This window comes from Ciconia boyciana, chromosome 8, assembly GCF_034638445.1.
Source record: "Ciconia boyciana chromosome 8, ASM3463844v1, whole genome shotgun sequence".
NCBI classification, from domain to species: Eukaryota; Metazoa; Chordata; class Aves; order Ciconiiformes; family Ciconiidae; genus Ciconia; species Ciconia boyciana.
Genome location: NC_132941.1, coordinates 8,091,961 through 8,109,389, shown reverse-complemented (window position 1 = coordinate 8,109,389; position 17,429 = coordinate 8,091,961). Strand labels below are relative to the sequence as shown.

The 17,429-nt window shown below is 39.7% G+C and overlaps 1 protein-coding gene across 13 annotated transcripts in view; it reads right to left on the bottom strand.

The window, feature by feature from the left end:
• Positions 1-17,429, bottom strand: part of AKAP13 (A-kinase anchoring protein 13) — a 227,226-nt gene that overhangs the window by 31,393 nt on the left and 178,404 nt on the right. For 7 of the 13 annotated variants that reach the window (XM_072871546.1, XM_072871545.1, XM_072871548.1 and 4 more), the window contains 5 exons: positions 17,344-17,406; positions 14,728-14,911; positions 13,359-13,467; positions 4,806-4,848; positions 3,413-3,515 (listed from right to left, as the gene is read on the bottom strand). In XM_072871546.1, coding sequence (XP_072727647.1) covers positions 3,413-3,515; positions 4,806-4,848; positions 13,359-13,467; positions 14,728-14,911; positions 17,344-17,406 — 502 coding nt within the window. The remainder of the gene's footprint in view (positions 1-3,412; positions 3,516-4,805; positions 4,849-13,358; positions 13,468-14,727; positions 14,912-17,343; positions 17,407-17,429) is intronic. The other 6 variants (XM_072871549.1, XM_072871553.1, XM_072871550.1 and 3 more) reach the window with 1 other exon arrangement.

Here is a 17,429-nt window from a genome sequence, read left to right as displayed (position 1 = left end):
AAAAACATTTTAATTAAAGCTGAACGACCCCAGGAAAAACAGGAAATGGGTGCACCACTTTCAAGGAGGAAACAGCAAACTTCATACATGGGATGCCAGCCATACCGCTGAAATACAAGGTCTCAAAACAAGATTTTATTTTTATTTCTTTTTGCTGTGACAGTTACTGGAAGGGGTTTTTTAATAAAAGGATTGTAAAAACAAAACCATTTTCCTGCACTATCGGAGCTGCCAGCGTGACTTGAAGCATGGCTTCATGGCTGAACCTGCACCGATGTGCACTAACAGACACGACGGGTACTGCAACTCAGTCATAGGGCCCAAAATAACAGACCGTGCGCAGCAGCAGTGGATCCCGCTCCGAAATAACCACAAAGTTCTTACCTCCCAATGCTTAAGTCCTACTAGCTTCACTGTTATTTGAGGTACTTCAGCAAATTTATTCCATTTTATCGACATCCTTCCCCCAGGGGCAGGAGGGCTGCTCCCCACCAGCATTAGCCCATCGTGACAGCCAAGAGCTGCCAGCACCGATGGCTGGGGGGGACGGCAGTCAGAGAGGAGTTGAGCAAAAGGGGGAGGGCAGGACGATTGCTGCTAACTTCCTTGAAGATGATTTTGCTGCTTTGCTCCTGCTTTTATCTTGCCCTACCCTAGCTTTCACTGCTAAAAAAAAAAAGTATATTAAAAAAAAATACAGGCAGGAAAGGATGGGATTAATATTTTAGAAGTCAAAAGTCAACCAAGACCCCCCATTTAAAAGGCAGAGGGTGGTAAATCAAACCCTCTGTGATGTTTGTGATACAGAAAAAGTTAATTTTAACATACCTCAGTGTTGCTACGTAGTACTTCAGTAAAAAAAGCGCTGCAGAAGATTTCCCAGACAGAAAGGTTTCACGTATTTGAGGTCTTCCTACTCTATGGGTCACAAATATTCTCTGTCTCCTACTCCTTTCAAACACAACTCTTACTATATACACTGAAACTGTGTTCGTGGTACAACACTGCCTAATAACTGCGCAAGTCAAGGAAAAAAGAGAAATTACTCATGCTAATTTTTTTGTCGTCATTTCCCAGAAACTCTCTACCAAAATGAAGAAAATCAGTATTTTTTTTTCTAATTAACAGAGATGTAGCACATTTTAGACTTCACAAATGTGAATCAGTGCACGCTGCTGATTTCAATAAATTCGCTGACTAATCTCTGAGTAACAGAAAGTACATGCCAGACATGGGTAGATTCACACAAACTTCTATCAGTATCCCCTCCAGTTAATATTCCAAACACCCCTTTATTTTTAGGGTTTTTCTACATAACTGTTTACACCATTTTCAAAAAGAGAGGTTGCCATCAGTAGGCTCAGATGTGCTTTATTTTATGGTTCATCTTAGAAAACGGTGCATTTCTGAAGGTTTGGAGAAAAGTAAAACCCAGTTGCACCCTCTCTCCCTCCTGACAGCCCAGACAGCAGCAGAAACCAACTCTTCCTGTCCAACTTCCTCTTTCAAGGTTTGTTGTTTTTCTTTTTAACTCTTACAGGTTTTCATCAGCCATAATGCTTCTGAGAAATCAGTGTTCCCAAGAATTTTTAGGTCACATTATTCAAATGTACAGCTGAAGCCCTAAAAATGTATGTAATGCAAACATTCCACCGCAAGCAGAGAAGAAATTGTAATTTGAATTATATTATGACTTTTTAGTTAGTAAAAATATCAGAACTGCAATTTTTGCAGTGCAATGAGCTGCAATGAGCTGCAATTTTTGTAGTGCATATTATTGTCGGGATTTTGGAACAATTCTTTATAAACAGTTTGAGACACAATCATGAAATTAGTGAAATCAGACTGCACTTATTTAACAAAAGCAGAGCAAATATCTCAAAGCAATTCTGTTATATTTTCTTACCTGTCCCAACCAGATCTCATCTCATCTCATCTCATCTCATCTCATCTCATCTCATCTCATCTCATCTCATCTCTCTCTCTCTCTCTCGATTATACACCCGAAGTGCAAGAATCAGTTAACGAATTTCCAGTCTTGTTCACAGGCTGTGCACCATGCACCACAACTTCTCGCTAGCAGTTTGCACAGAGGTTTCTACGTAAACAGATTTATTTTTTTGACATTGTACTTTGCAGCAGGGAACAGCATTGTCTTAAAGCTGCTCAGCAGCAGCTCTGAGCTGCTAATACTTGCGGTTTGCATCTTTAAAGGCAGATCCATAAAGAGGAACTGTTAGTTAGGATGACTGATCTCACTACAGCCGGTACCTCATTGCAAAGGTGATGCAATCTTCCAAAAACGTGTATCAAAATATGCATTGGACCATGAAAGCACACAAACCCAGCTATGTTAGAGGAATGCTCAAGCTGAAACGTCAAGTGCTTATGTTGGGAAAGGCTAGAATCAAGTTTTTTTGTGCAGATGAAACGTGACCCCTCCCATATGTGGATGCTTCAGCCCAGCCTTATTCTGTGATAGGCACAATGCTCAATATGCCACATTTTGTTTCCTGGTTGCTATTCAGACACTCGGAATATGTAATTATGTGTCTCAGGGGCTTTCCAATAGTATTTACCAACGTATTAGCTACACGTCACCTAACTATACAGTACACATTGCCCACTGTGAGGTAAGGTGCTCTTAGCTTCTGTCAGACATGATAAACCGAGGTGAGATTCAAGTAAAAAATCCAACCAAGCCAAAACCCCCCTAAACTTATATTAATCTTCAGGGGACAATCTAAGGCAACAACAGCCCATTTGTGTGAAGTATTTAGTATTAATGTAATTATTTCTGTAAACAATGCTGTTCCCAGGAAATTCAGCTGTGCTGAGCAGTGCTTAACTTTCAGCAAATTAAATCCCAGGGTTTTGAGGATGGACAAAAGGGGAAAATATAAATATTAGCCATCACTAAAGGTCACAGTTTGAGCAACTTCTCCAGCAGTGCACGGAAACTCTGTGGCAAAGGTAAAAATAAAAGGGAAACACAACACAGCCTTCAGCAGCCAGTCCCTTCTTACAGCTCCTGTCCTCATTTTATTAAACACCTCTCAGGTTCTGTAAAAATTAGACCCATCAATCACTGCAAAGCCATAACTCATGCCAGAGCACAATCTATTCTCTGTGATAAATGAAGCTTCATTCTGTGGGGAAAAGACGCAAAAACATTGCAGAGGAAAACTCACCTCAGATGCATTTCAAATTTGGGGTGCTAAGATTTCCCATGTAGCTATTCCCTATTACCCCACAGACAATCCTCCCTTCGCAAAAGGAAGAAAGGAAGAAAAAAGAAAAGATAGTCAGGCAAAGACATAAATATCACCCTGTGGAAACACACTGAAATACAGAATTCATCTCTGCTACCTATGGGTATGTCATGGCTGTATAAATCACAAGAAGCACTTACTTTGCTCTTCTTGCTGCTGGACATTTTATTCCTGAGGTAGCTGAAGGTGCGACTGACTTTTGTTCCACCTTTAGAGCGGTCACTGCTGCTCTCTTCAGATATGCTAAAATAAAAAAGGCAAGAGACTGCTTTTATTTTTTTTTCTCCCAAAGCATCTATTAATTGGATAGATTCTTTTTTAAAGGGTAAATGCATTTATTATCCAACAGAGTCATGGGTTGCCTTACGGTGTTATACCAGAGAAGGCAAAGTGAAGACAAAATGCCAATCCAGTAGTTTGTCATGTATTTCAAGGAATCCTTTTATCTGTTTTTAAGCAATCTCCATTCTCAAGCCATGCCATAGCACCCTCTGCTGCTCCCGTGGCCAAATAACCACTAACCAGCTCGCAGCATCTGCCCATTTACATGGCCGATATTGCAGATACACAGCGATAGACATGCACACATCCTTTAAAGAGAAATCTCCTTCCAGAGAAAGACATCTAATGAACTCTGAAAAGGCAGGGAGTGTCTTCAACAGAAACCACACTGCCTGCAAAGCCTCCCCTGAGAAATGAGAATACCAGTACTAAGTAATGGACAGCAATGGTTATTTGTATTAATTTAGGCATTTCTGGGACGCCAGATATTTTCTGCCAGTCTTTACATGCACAAGCTTATGACTTCTTCAGTTTCTATGGAAGAATAAGAAATTACGGAGGAAACTATTATTGCTTTAAAGAAAAGGACACAGTCTGCCAATAGGAAGTACAACACAAACCAAAAGCAGAATGACAGAAAGACAAATGAAATCAAGGAGGAGAAAACGGCAGTGAGCAGAGGTGAAATGCCTCTGAGCCATGAAATAAAGTCGAAGCTATCACAGTGACACGGAGACCAGACACCCAGGCTCCTTTGGTGCCACAAACGTCCTTCCTCCAGGGAAGCGCTTTTAAAGCCAGCACCCACCGGAAAGATTATACAGCTTTGATGCAGCTATTATATCCTCTCTACAGCTTGCAAGGATGAAAAGTAACGTACAAAAACATGATCATTTTGGCCTTCATTATAGAAATATAGACAGAATTAACCAAAGGGAGGAACAACTACTTTTACTGTAAAATATAACTCAGGGTAAACTGGTATTATTCGATAATAGATAATCTGACATGTTATTAGTGTTATTAGAATAAACACAAAGCCTTGTTAGAGATAATACCTAGAACAGACTTTCATATTCTATGATCTAAAATATTCTTCAGCCTTTAGACATACGGGACTGATTTTCACAAGCCTGACAACTTGTGATTTCAGCTGAAGTGCACTGGTGCCAGGAAGGCTTTTGGGTGTCCAAACCAGAGCCCACTGCAGGAGTCCCACCAGAAAAGACGTGGTACCCCAGAATACCGTACCTCTGAACCGAGGAACCCGTGGGGCCGCCGAACGCCTGCGTACCTGGAAGAGATCGGAGGTGAGGGGGAGACATGTTAGACCGCAATCTTAGTCCACTGATTTTAAAAACATAGTTTGCATATTTGGACGGTTCAAGAGGAAGGGGAAATGTTTTCCAGAAGTGACTGTTTAGAATAGATTTCATGTGCTCAGGATAAAGCCTGTTCCCTGTATCCTTAGGTGCTCTCAAATTAGATGCTGAGGTGAAAGCCTGTTTAGTATTTTTATCGTTCTTCAGCTATTAAGCAAAGGATGTGCATCTGTTAAATTTGCTGGTAAATCAGGGTATCTGAATCAGAACTGCCAATTCAATGACAATAGGTATAAATGAGAATCATTCTGCCACAATGCCTTTATTTATACACCACTAGAAAGAATCTATTGTACAACACATCCGGGTTTCATGTATAAAACTTTTCTGCTTGATAAAATTATAGTTCATTTTCCCATCAAAATCCTGAAGCACTTCATAAAGAGTAAGGGAAACAAGGGAAGCCTTATTCTGTTTTCCACAAAACATTAGCAGCCTAGGGCTTAGTCACACAACAGTGTGCTTGAGGAAAGTCTGACTTTCGACATGAAGCTGAAGCCCTGCCAATGACACAAATTCTCTCTATACCACAAGAAACCTGCTTGCACAATGCATTTGGAGCAGATTAGGTAACTGATACCATTTACCAGAACCATCGAAGAATACTGAAAAATCAGGATGAAATGATCCAGAGGAGAGAGGGCTCTCTCCAGAGTAACTGGGCTTGTCATGACTCCAAAAAACCCTCACTACAAGCACTGTTTGCAGTCGTATCTGAAGCTCAAGAAGCAGCATGACTGATCACCTTATTAGGCTTCTGCATATACATTGTAAGAAAAACAGTACTTTGGCTTCAAATTCCGTTAACATATTAAAGCTAAGGGTGAATGCAAAAGAGCCACTTGACATCAGAGGCAAAGATGGTCCTCTATCCAAAAGCAGTAAGTGCATTAGGAAAAACTGTGCATACAATGTTATGCCTTATGACTGTAAAATACACATTTTCCTAACCGTTGATTCAAGTGTCAGCACAGCCTGAGACAGAAATATCACTTCTTCATATTGAAAAACTAAAATACAGGCATATGCCATTACCTAATCCCTGCTTGGAGATCTCAGTTAATATCTCCCTTGCAAAATCTTTCATCTAATTAATGGTCTATCCCAAATACATCAAAGTTAGCAATACTGTAGCATACATCAAATGAAGTCTACTATTCAATTTCCTGACTGTGCTGGGTTTTTATACAATATCTACTACCTAAGAGCCTACTAAGATCACACAAGTAATTTACAGACTCCCAACTCCCTGGTTAATGCTCCAGTGACTCTGGTTCACGTTTCAGCTCTGGTTTGCTTTTAACATGGGTTAAGCCTCCTTAGTCTTTCCTTTTTTTAATAGATCTATCAATTTGACTGGATTTAAATATTTCACAAACCTTTTTGTTTCTTTGCAGTTAACATAAGAAATATGAATGAACGCTGAATCAAGAGCTGTAATAATTTGACGTTCGTGACTTTTTCAGCACCTTGAGAAAGTACATTGCATGGAAACTTCGATTATGTACTAGTTATCTTTTACTGCAATAGTGTTTTATCTTAAAAATGGGGGATTCTTGGCAAAATGGATCCAGACAAAAATCAAGGTGAAAGCCTGCTTCTGATTTCATATTTTAGGTTACAATATAACATCATAACATCAACATTCTGCTGCAAGCTATAAAGCCCACGAAGATGAGCATAGGAAAGCATGCATTTTCTCACCTTCAGGGTTTTTTTTGAGGTAGAAGAGGGGAAGCAAGGTTTATTTCCATAATTTTTGTGTTTCCTATCATGACCAGGTTCAAAACTGAAATTCTAAAACTGACTTCACAACCCACAAAAAAGTTAGTTCTGTTCAAAGGCCAGGACTGCTATCTATGTCCAATGCCAGCAGCCAAATTTTGGTGTACCTATCTGAACACCTTTTAAGCATCACCTACCAAAATTATTTCATTTGGTAGCTGCACTTGAAATAATCCATCAAGATCCATTATGCAGAAAACAGCGATTGGACTAGGATGTTGTGAACAAAAGAAACCAGCTCGCAACTCCTTAATGCTGGCAGTAGTTAAACTTTTGTGGGTAAAGAAATCCAAAGGATTCATAATAATTTTCTAATATGCACAGACTGACTTGTCCAGCCACCTGAAATCCACGTCTTAAATATATCATGATATCAAACAAACTGCAACTAATTCTCCATACTCTAGAGAAAAACAGGCATGCAGAGGTTAAGGAGCGGTAACTGAAATGCAAGTGTAATCACAATGCTAACGCATCCATCCTCTTATGAGAAATGAACCCTGAAGATGTGAAAAAATAAATAAATTGGTCTGGGATTACTACATGAAAAATACCCATTGCCAAAGCAGTCTTTTGAATAGCTGTGGCTAAACCAACCTTTATATAAAGTCACCACAGTACCCTCAAATATGAAGGAATAAAACACATGTAAAGAAAGCAACATTTTTGTTTGAGACAATATCCGACATGACTTTAAATGCTCATCGGTAACAGCAGCACTGTTGAGGGAGAGAAGAAAAATGCTGCCTAACAGAAATACCCCCCCAAATTGCTATATCCTAACCTGACTATTAGGAATTACTTAAGTGGTTGGATGCTTAAAATGAACAAAGAGAAATTAAAAAACAAAACAAAACAATTGAAAAACCAAATCCACCAAGAAGTTCAGCCAAGAGTACTTTTTTCTGTGGGAGCATGACATCAATGCACAGCTGCATGTTTGCAGCTCACTTTGTGGGGACCATGAATTGCGAGTTTTGTTAAAGGCAGAAGAGAAGGACAGAGCAAAGGGGAAGGAGGAAGGAGCTTAAATATGCAAGTGGTAGTATCACACCTGGGAAGAGCGCAGGACTTTCTTGTAGGAAGGGACAAACCCACAGTGAAGACTGGGAATGGAAAGGAGGAGAATTTAGATACCTACAGATGGTGTGGAGATTTTTTAAATTCAGGAAGCAACCAAAATCTGTTGGACTGGAAAGCAATTTCCTCCATCCCAGTATGGACATGAGGGATGTGGGCTAGTTTCCTTGCAGACTTTTGAACTGAACCAACTAATGCAGCTGCTCTGAATTTTCTCTTTAGATAGAGAATTATCTGTTCTGGTTTATTTCAACAGTCTAATAAAACATGCTTAAGAAATAGGAAGCATTTTCAATTATCTTTGATAGGCCTATTTAAAAAACCAAGAGGAGTCTAAATTACTTTAATTCAATCTTCTGCCTTAGTTGGGCTTCTTTTAGCAATGGAGTTTGCAGAAGGAAAAAAACCTACCATATAACACTCGCCTGTTTGCCAACAAAACCATTCTGATTGTAACATCAGAACCTAGATACGAACACCTTGACGATTTAAGGTGTTTGGCTGCAATGTATGCTTTTTGCTCAGTAGAGGAACTGTGAAGTTGTAACCAAGATTTTCAGAATTTTATATCAGGGCTTCTCTCCTCTTCTACTTCCACCGAGCAATGTACTCACTCTCACCTGCGGAGGGCAAGGATCTACCTCTTCTGTTAACTCCATGCACTGCAACAATCTCAAGACAAGTATTTTGGTTTTAATAAAAAAGTAACAACTATATTGCTGGTCAGAGTGGCAGATTATGATATTTGCCACACGAATACAGACCAAAACTAACCAGATGAGACGTGATGGTGCTGATGTACAAGACTCTCTGGATTATAATCCTTTTATTCTGTCATTAGTTAGCATTCAGACACAGGACTACGATAATACTGTTCGACATCATGCAATAGAAAGGTTAGTTCAATGTTTGCAAGGTGAAACTTCAAGGTCTAAAGCAGAAAACCAGATTTCCCTTTGTTTCCACCCATAATGGCTGCAACGCACAGAAAGCAGTTACTTACTATCCAACAACTCCTCCTCATCACTGGAAGAAGAGCCAATAGAAAAGAGAGTTTTAGACTTAGGAATGAGTGGAGAGATGCTGAAGGAGAAGGAGATTCGTCTCGATGGTCGAGTCCGGCCCTGGGCTGAGAAGTGGGTTAACAGCAGACATTAGAGCATGCTTGAAAATGCATTTAATAATAAAAAGGAGAGGAAAGCGGCCAAAGCAAACTAAAACCAAAGCAAAGGAAATGTCTGCAAAGCAGCTGGCTTCAGAAAAGGCACAAGAAACAAAGAATTGAGAATGTGCACATTCCAGAGGATGCAGGTTTCAGAGGATGCAGGTCTCACTGCATGCATAAGTTGAGGTTCAAGGCTTTCTTATCTTTGCTGTCATCTTTTTATAGGAACTCTTAATGAAGACTTAGATGTGAACAGTTATTTCCTCAAACAGAACACCAACAACATAGTGGATCTCTGGACAAAGGGCATCTGCTTCACTGAAGTAACTGCCATGGAATCAAACTATAACAACTCAAGATACTTGTTTAAGCGTGCTTATTGCAGTTAAATGACACCAAAGCTGCTTGGTATAGCAAGGATACTTTATCTGAACTGTTGACTTTATCTACCTAGGGAGATTCTTGCTACATCTACCTCTAAAAGTACCAACACCATTTCCGTAATGTTATGCCCTTAAGAGCTTCCAGCTTTAAAATGGAGAGACTTAAATTTCCTTTCTTTTCTTCTCCAAACAGAAAACACAAGCATCTCTTCTCTTGTCTTCTTCTAAAACTCACAGTCATTATTTTAAAGAAACTGCCTAAACATGAGAAAAGCCCCTCTGTACCCTCTCCTGTCCTTGGCTGGAAGAAGTCTACCAAACACAGTGCCAAACTCAGCAATCGGTCTGTGATATCAAATCTCCCATTATCAGTAGGATAATGACAAGTTCAGTCACCTTTTCTCAGACACGTTACTGCTCTGCCTTCTGCTTATTTCAATTTGTGAAGTTGTATTTCTCTTCCGGTACTATGCACGTTTCCAGGAATCCCTGCTATTTGTTCATGCCCTTGTCTGCAAACTTTGCAAATTAAAAGGGTTTACTGTAATTCCTCTTTAAAAATAGTTTATTTTTAAGAGCAGCTCTTGCATAGTAGCAGCTTTGCAACAATTCTTTATAAGTACGGTCTTCTGTGAAAAGAGATGTAGGAGCCAGCTAGCCACTCAACTGAGATTGCTACACAGCCTCTTACAGAGATGCCCAAGGGCTATATTTCCCAAACGTTCTCGTCCTACAAGCACAGGTGGAAACCTCTGAGCTGTGACCTGACCAATGTCAGGTTGCTGGATACTCATCTCTCACATGGTACATCAGTGTCCCCTCGGGAAAGACGACTGGGACAGGGCTGGGGAAACTCTGCCCCTGGGACAGGTTTGACCTAAGGGTCCTACATTAAGCATCTACATTAAACACCTTCAGTGCCTATATTCAGGCACTTTTAAGCCATTCCATGGCATGGCTAAATCAATTCGCTTGCACAACAGGGAAAAGAGCCTAAAGACTTTATCAGTGTTAAACTTCCAAAAGAAAGAAGTAGCAATTATTACTCTATTTGAATAAAACATGTCCTTTCAGACATACAAAGAGAATTTTTTCACATATAAACCAGAATTGCTGATATCATACCCCAAAACTGAATTCAGAATATAAAAATATTATCCAAGGAATAGCCGACACAATGCAAGCAATGCAAAGCAAACTCCCCTGAAATTTTCCTTCAGCCATTAGTCATAAACGCCAATCGCCTAGAGGTGATTTAACTAAAACTATGTGCACGCTTTTCCAATGTAAGCAGAACAACCCTAGAGGGACCCAATGAAAGGCATTTAAATTGAAGAATTCTTAGCAAGATTCATGTATTAATTTTGTTTAGACTGCCTTTCAAAGGAGTTGTTCAAGCGTCCCAGACCTGAAGAACATGACTAGGCAACACTGCTTGCTTTCTTCTGTAGTCTAATTTAGACTAAAAGTCAAGATGAACAATAATACTTTACTGTAAATAGAACCACCTCCTCCAGCACAGTTCAATTCAACTTCCATTTCAGTGGTTTTATTTATAGCAGTTCCTGGCTTTATAACAATGCTCCACACTGGAAATTTGCTATTCCAAAGCTGAAAGCAGTCTTCCGAGCACTCCAGCCAACAGCTCTTGTGACCTCCCTCTATAAAATGCTGAAGGATTAACGGTTGTGAATGGCCACAGCAGCTCTTGGAATATCTGAGACATCAGATGGAGTGCAGGCTAGAAACTCAGTCTTGGAAATTGCTCCTGCCTCAGTACATATGACAATAAATGGAAAAAATAATGTTTATTTTATGACATTATGTAATGTGTATTTCTACATATTTTAATGATATGTAGAAATCATATAAATTTCTACATTTATATTTATATAAATATAATTTATATATAATTATATATATATATTATTCATTTGGACTTAGTTTTTGAAGCTTTTGTGCAGAACATGTTGCTTTCTTCCCATTCAGACACATTTGCAGGTTTCAGAGAATTTTTTTTAAGCACCTACCACAAAATTATGCAAGTGGAATGAAAAATTAAAGTCTTCCTAGAATTCACCTCCATGAAATCAAGGATTTATTCTTGCATAACTCTGAAGCATTCTGCTGCAATAACATGACTGTCAAACCTAGGCGATACAAGGGAGTTTATACACCGAGACCTTCTTGTAAAAGGCACTAAGCTGCCTCACATGTACTTATGGTCACAACTCAAGTAACACTATTCCTCTTTCAAAGCGACTGAGGAAGAATGAAGTGATTTACTGAAGTTTCCAAAGTCAGGCAAGTGTCAAAGTTGGGAAGAGAACCTGTGACCTAAATTTTCAAGGGGAGTAATCCTTTTGGATGCTCACATCAACCACCTCAAATGCATCCATTTTCAGAAACCACCTTTGCATAAAAATGTGGCTCTTCTGAGGTGTCTCAAATTAACTACTGAGAAAATAAAGCTCACAGAAGTGTTAGTAATTTTTAACTTCAGTGTCCAAAACTCACAGACATCTGCTTCAAAGCAGAAGACTAACCCTGCTATTTCTTCCACAGCCCCTCTGGAAAGCTTACTACATCTCCTCTTTCCCTTCTCTCAACAAGACTGTTGTGGCTAGGCTGACTCTAGAAGAAGAGGGGGTAATCAAACCTGTCTACCACCCGCTCAGGCCTTGATGGCATTTTTAATGTGGGTCATAAGACAGAGGAGAGCAGGAAGGCAGCAAGTTGTCCGATTCCAAGATGGAGGCTCAAATCCTCCACTGTCGTAACCTCCTGCCATGGGCCTGAAGGAAGGTCTCAAGGGAAAGGGAGACGGCCCTCAGCCGGCCAGGCTCTCTCAGCCACCAAGCGCGTGTTTTCTGGGAGCTAGCCAAGTTATTTATGGCGTTTGGTTAGCCACTGGATGCAATGCCAATAAATGGGTTGCTTCAAAAAAAATTAATGACGGCCTTCAGCCCAAGGAGGAAAGAGGGTGCGCCATTATAGAGAGCAAGAGCCGGTCTCTTCACGGCACAGAGCTGACAGTGTTTTAGTTACCGTTGCTGGGGGACACATCCGTTAGCCCACATGCTTATTCATCATGGAAGAACGATGGCAAAGAACTTAAAAACGTCTCCTACAAAGCATAATCTCTGTGAGCTTCCTCCAGGAAGCCTCCTAAATGAATAAAACACCTTTCTTAAAAGCACCTTTCCCTTGTTCAGCTTTGCAAGGAAGAAGTACGTTAATAAAGAGGAAAAGATCAGAGATCATCACTGATTGACAAGACATGATCTAAAATGTCAATACAGTTTCTGGCTGGCAATTAATAAAATGAAAACACGTGTAACATGGCCCTTCCTAAGCACATCCAGCTGCAGCCTTTTGAACGACTTTTTCAGCTGAAAGAATCAATTCAGTCAAGTTGCAAAATTAAGTGCTTGTTATCGCTTCAATTAAGCTAAACTGAAAAATTTCACCTAATCATCTTTTATTATTTTTTTCAGGAATAAGATTCAATAAATTACACCCAACGGCCCCAAAACATTTAACTCAAAATAAATAGTAACAAACTTCCCCAAGCAGACCAAGACATGGATTCTCAAGTTTTCATATATCAACTTTCAAAAAAATCCAGAAATAGGAAAATAAGATCTCAAGTGGAATTTACCTTGACATCAAAGGAAGAAATTCTGAAAGGATGCATAATTCAAACTTTTTTTTTTAATAACAAACTCAATAAATCAGTTTTCATACCAGTAGTCTAATGAAGAAAAAACAAACAAAAGAAACCCAACAGAACTGGAAATACCAGGGATACGCTGGGAAGAACAAAATATGGATCTAAACTGAACAGGTTCTCCCTTTCTACCCACTATTCCATGCAGCAGTGAAACATGTATTTCACATAATACAGGAAAGCAAGAGCAGGTACAAGCAAATTCTGCCTTGGGAAGGTAGCAAGATATACTTAATAATACAGATGACAGAATGGATAAGGGCAAATTGCGTTACTCACTGTCCAGCACTGGTTTACTAATTGACATTAGAGACATCGATTTGGTCAGTGGAGATGAAACAGCGGAAGAACAGAAATTAAATCCTTGCGGCTGCGATGTTTGATGCATCTGCAGAACAGAAAATAAGCACACTGAGCAAGTATGTCAAGCACGACAGCACTATCCCAACTACAGACTACAGTTCAGTGCTCATGTTTACTGAAATTCTCGCTTTCAAACAGCGGAAAATTGAAACAATCCCAGTAGAAGGTAATAGGTGAGAAATGCAAGGACCACGAAAAATGCATTTGGTGTCGCACAGGTGAAATGCAACATTTTGTTTTGTCTTTTAAGCATAAGACAACTAATTATGCAACAGAGAGGCTCCGGCTGCTTGATTTTCTTGCAAGATATTACAAGATGGATATTGTTAACTGTCCGATGACCACTGAAATTACTGCTGTGATTCCAACTCTCCAGCATAACTAGACTGTGGTTCAACATGGTAAAAAAATCTGATGCTTAGCAGTGTGTTCCCCAAAAATGCCATTCCTCAAAGCAAGAGAAGACATAAGAGTCTTGACATAACAGCTCTTACAGGCCAGATCTTGTAAGACCCGTTTACTGCCTTGATGTACAGCAGTGACTCTACGAGGTAAACAGACTGGCTGGCTAATGATTCTGGCATAAACCCAGAAGATACTATGACTGAAACTTCAAACGCAGAAATCCAGGGTATTTACAGTATTTAAGACCATAATTGCTTCTTTCAATAAAAATAAGCAGAGACTCTCATAACATTGTGGCCCATCTGTCCTTAATAGCGATCATAGACTTCTGCTCCAGAGAGATCGCTCTAAATTTTCTTAATATGCAATTAACATTTTGCTTAACCGTTGCTTATAAAAATGGGTCTTTTGATTCTGGCCTATGAAAGAAAAAGATCTTTATTTTCCTCCTATGATATGACAATAAACCTCAAAACTTTAACAGATAAATTACTACTTGGTACTTGTGTGCATTTCAGGTCTGCAAAAGGCAGCATAAGCATTAATTGCGGAAGCCTTACAACACGTGTGATTGATAGTATCACTATATCCATGCTAAAGTGTTAATAACTTTTCCATGATTACTCATGCAATCAGTGGAAGAGAACTGGGAAATTTCTTGTTCTCCACCGTATGACTTCACCAATCAACCACATTGCCCCAAAGAATCAGGCAGCAAATTTAACACAGGGGAAATTGCTCTGTGTTAAAGATGGAAGACTTTAATAATATTATATATAGAGGGTGGAAGCCTTCACAGTGAAACTGTGACTTGGGAAAATTACTTCAAAACATTGATGTAGCATTTTCTAGAAATCTAACAATAGTTGGACAGCTTTACCTGGTGATCATAGTCTCTGATTTCCCCTTGCTCGAGTTCTTCAGTGAGCAAGACCAGGGACCCACACTGGTTGCTGGCAAGCGGACTCCGTCTGAGGTCTTTGGAGCTCAGAGAAGAAGCCTCCAAATTTGTAGAGGGCTTCTTGTTCTCACCAGAGTCTCCGGCAAGGCCTTCTAGGCTGTAACTGAAGAGAAACCATTGAGGTTAGATCCTGACAGATTCTTAGATACTGGTGTCTTTCAGCACATAGCACCTTCAAGCGTAAAACACAACGCAGTCACTAACTGAACCGTGCAGGGAAATGCTGATGTTATTCCTCAGCATGTTACTTCTCAACGACCAAGTGCAGATAGCAGTGGAGGAATTTTTATTTTCCTAATAACTAATATAGCAGCATCTTTGCGCCTCTAATGAGACACAGTAGTTGCTGGAGAATGACCATGCAAATTCTTGGTCCATGGGCTTTCCCAGTTTTTTTTTCTCCTTCTTGAATGGTGCACAGGAAAATCTATAAACACTGCTTCTGAAGATTTTGGTATTTCCATATACTCTCTTTGCTATTTTTTTATTAGGTTGTCCCTGGGCTTAAAGCCACCCAAATTAAACTACCTCGTATGGCACAGTGCTGCGTGTCCTGGACCACCGCCCGTCCCAGCAGCCACAAAATCAGTTCTGGGCTGCATGTAATGTTCATCTCTGCAGACACATCCTCTGAATCTATTTAGGACTTGCCACTCCACAAAGCTTCAGCACTGATAATATCCTTCTTTCTGCCAAAGCTGGTTTCTTTTTTTTCCTTTTCCATTTTTTTTTTAATTCAATAAATGTTGTCTCCATCAGCCAATCAATCCTATTTTATCATTTGCTGATGAAGCTAGGTCTGTCCAATGGAGCCAGACATAATCACCCAAAGCTAAACAAAATACCTAACTTTTGCTCATGGAATTGGTAGTAATAAAAGGTTTGGTCAACCTCTGTAGAGACAGCTGCTGATAGAGAAGTGACCTCTACAGAAAAAGGCTAATACACTCTGTTCTCACCTATACAAAACAGCCCCTCCTTCACATGTGACTATTTCCATCTGATATTTCTTGGCCCTGATATTCTGCTTCGGACCCTCCTGCTCCTCATGCCCAAGCATTGATAAATCCACTGCAATTCCAGTTTGGGTTAATGTGCAAGCTTTACAGATTCACCTCCCAGTACATTAGCACAACTCCGTGGCTAATGTTTGATTTTATGCACACAAAGTTCTGCTAGCTTGAAGCAAGGCCCATCTTGGATATATATCCCAACTGGAGGCTAATCATGACATCTAAGGGGCCAAGAAGCTAACATATAAGCAAATGAAAAGGAAAACACACTATAGATTGTACAGGCTATTTAAACAACCAGAGGACCTTTAAATTCAGGTAGACTTGCATAGCAGTGATTAATGTTCTGCATTCCTTTAGAAGCATTAAGTGGTTGATAAATATGCATCTTCAAAGCAAAAATTGTAATAAACCTTAATTAAGATTTACTTGATTCTTTTTAAGACTTTTTTCATGTTAGTTAATGAGAAAGAAGACTGATTGAGGCATTTACAATAAAATCTGCTTTAGGAAGATTTTGACTCAACAATGCATATCAATAGCAGGCATTATAAAGTTTATTCTAAAACACCTGCAAAGAGAAATCAGTCCCGTTTCTACTGATTATTTAGGGCAGAGGAAGCATTTTTTTTTTCCTTGCATCCTAAGGTGATAAAAATGGTGCTATATAGTGCAGAAAAAATCATGTAGTTTGTCATGACACAAACAGCTCAAAACTGCAAATATTAGACAGCACACAAAATAATCATCAGTTGGTAATATTGGTCTGTAATTGTTGGTTGGGCTATACAGATCAAATGCAATTAGATTTGTAATAGGAAGGACATACTGACTTCTTTCTCAATATCTAGTCTTCAGAAAAAGAGTTTAATAGCTCTACCCACAACCAACAAGAACAGCCAGAAGAACTCAGAAGCTATGAAATCCGGGAGACTAGCTTCCAGGCAACATCAGGTAAAGATCTGACCTGCAAGCATCAATCCCAGCTCTGGGACTTTCTATAGAAAATGCAAGCTTTAAATGACTGGGAAATCTTCATCTGTGGCTTTCAGATTGGTTTTTCACAGAAAGTTTTACATGCTCAGTCTCTCTGAAGAAGAAACTAGATATTTCCGTTTACAAAGAGCAACTCTGTATGAACTTAAATCCTTTATGAGATCCATCCAGAACAAAGCAGTGCTGAATCACATTAACTCGTTTTGATTGTTTGGCTGTCCCAATTATCGTTATGATCATTGCTGTGGAAAAAACACGCCTTAAAATCATCACGGAATAGAGCAGCTCAAACCAACAGTGCAGCTTCTTTAATGCTCGAGGCCAATGAAAAGCAGCCACCACCTTCACCTGCACCCCAGTTCAGAAGACTCATTCCCAAGACTAATTGCTGAAAAAGCAGACGAAGCAAACAAAACACGTGCGCACTTCAGCCAGAGCAGCAGTGGAAAAGGCGATGCACGAAAAGCTGACGACAGGGTGTTTGCAGTGCTCCTTTGCTGCTGCTGCACGTTTATTTATACCATACCTTCTACAAGTAAAGTCAGGACCCATGGCAATGAACTGTACGACAGAGGGACACCAGCTCAAACTAGGAACATCAAAAGAGGCAAA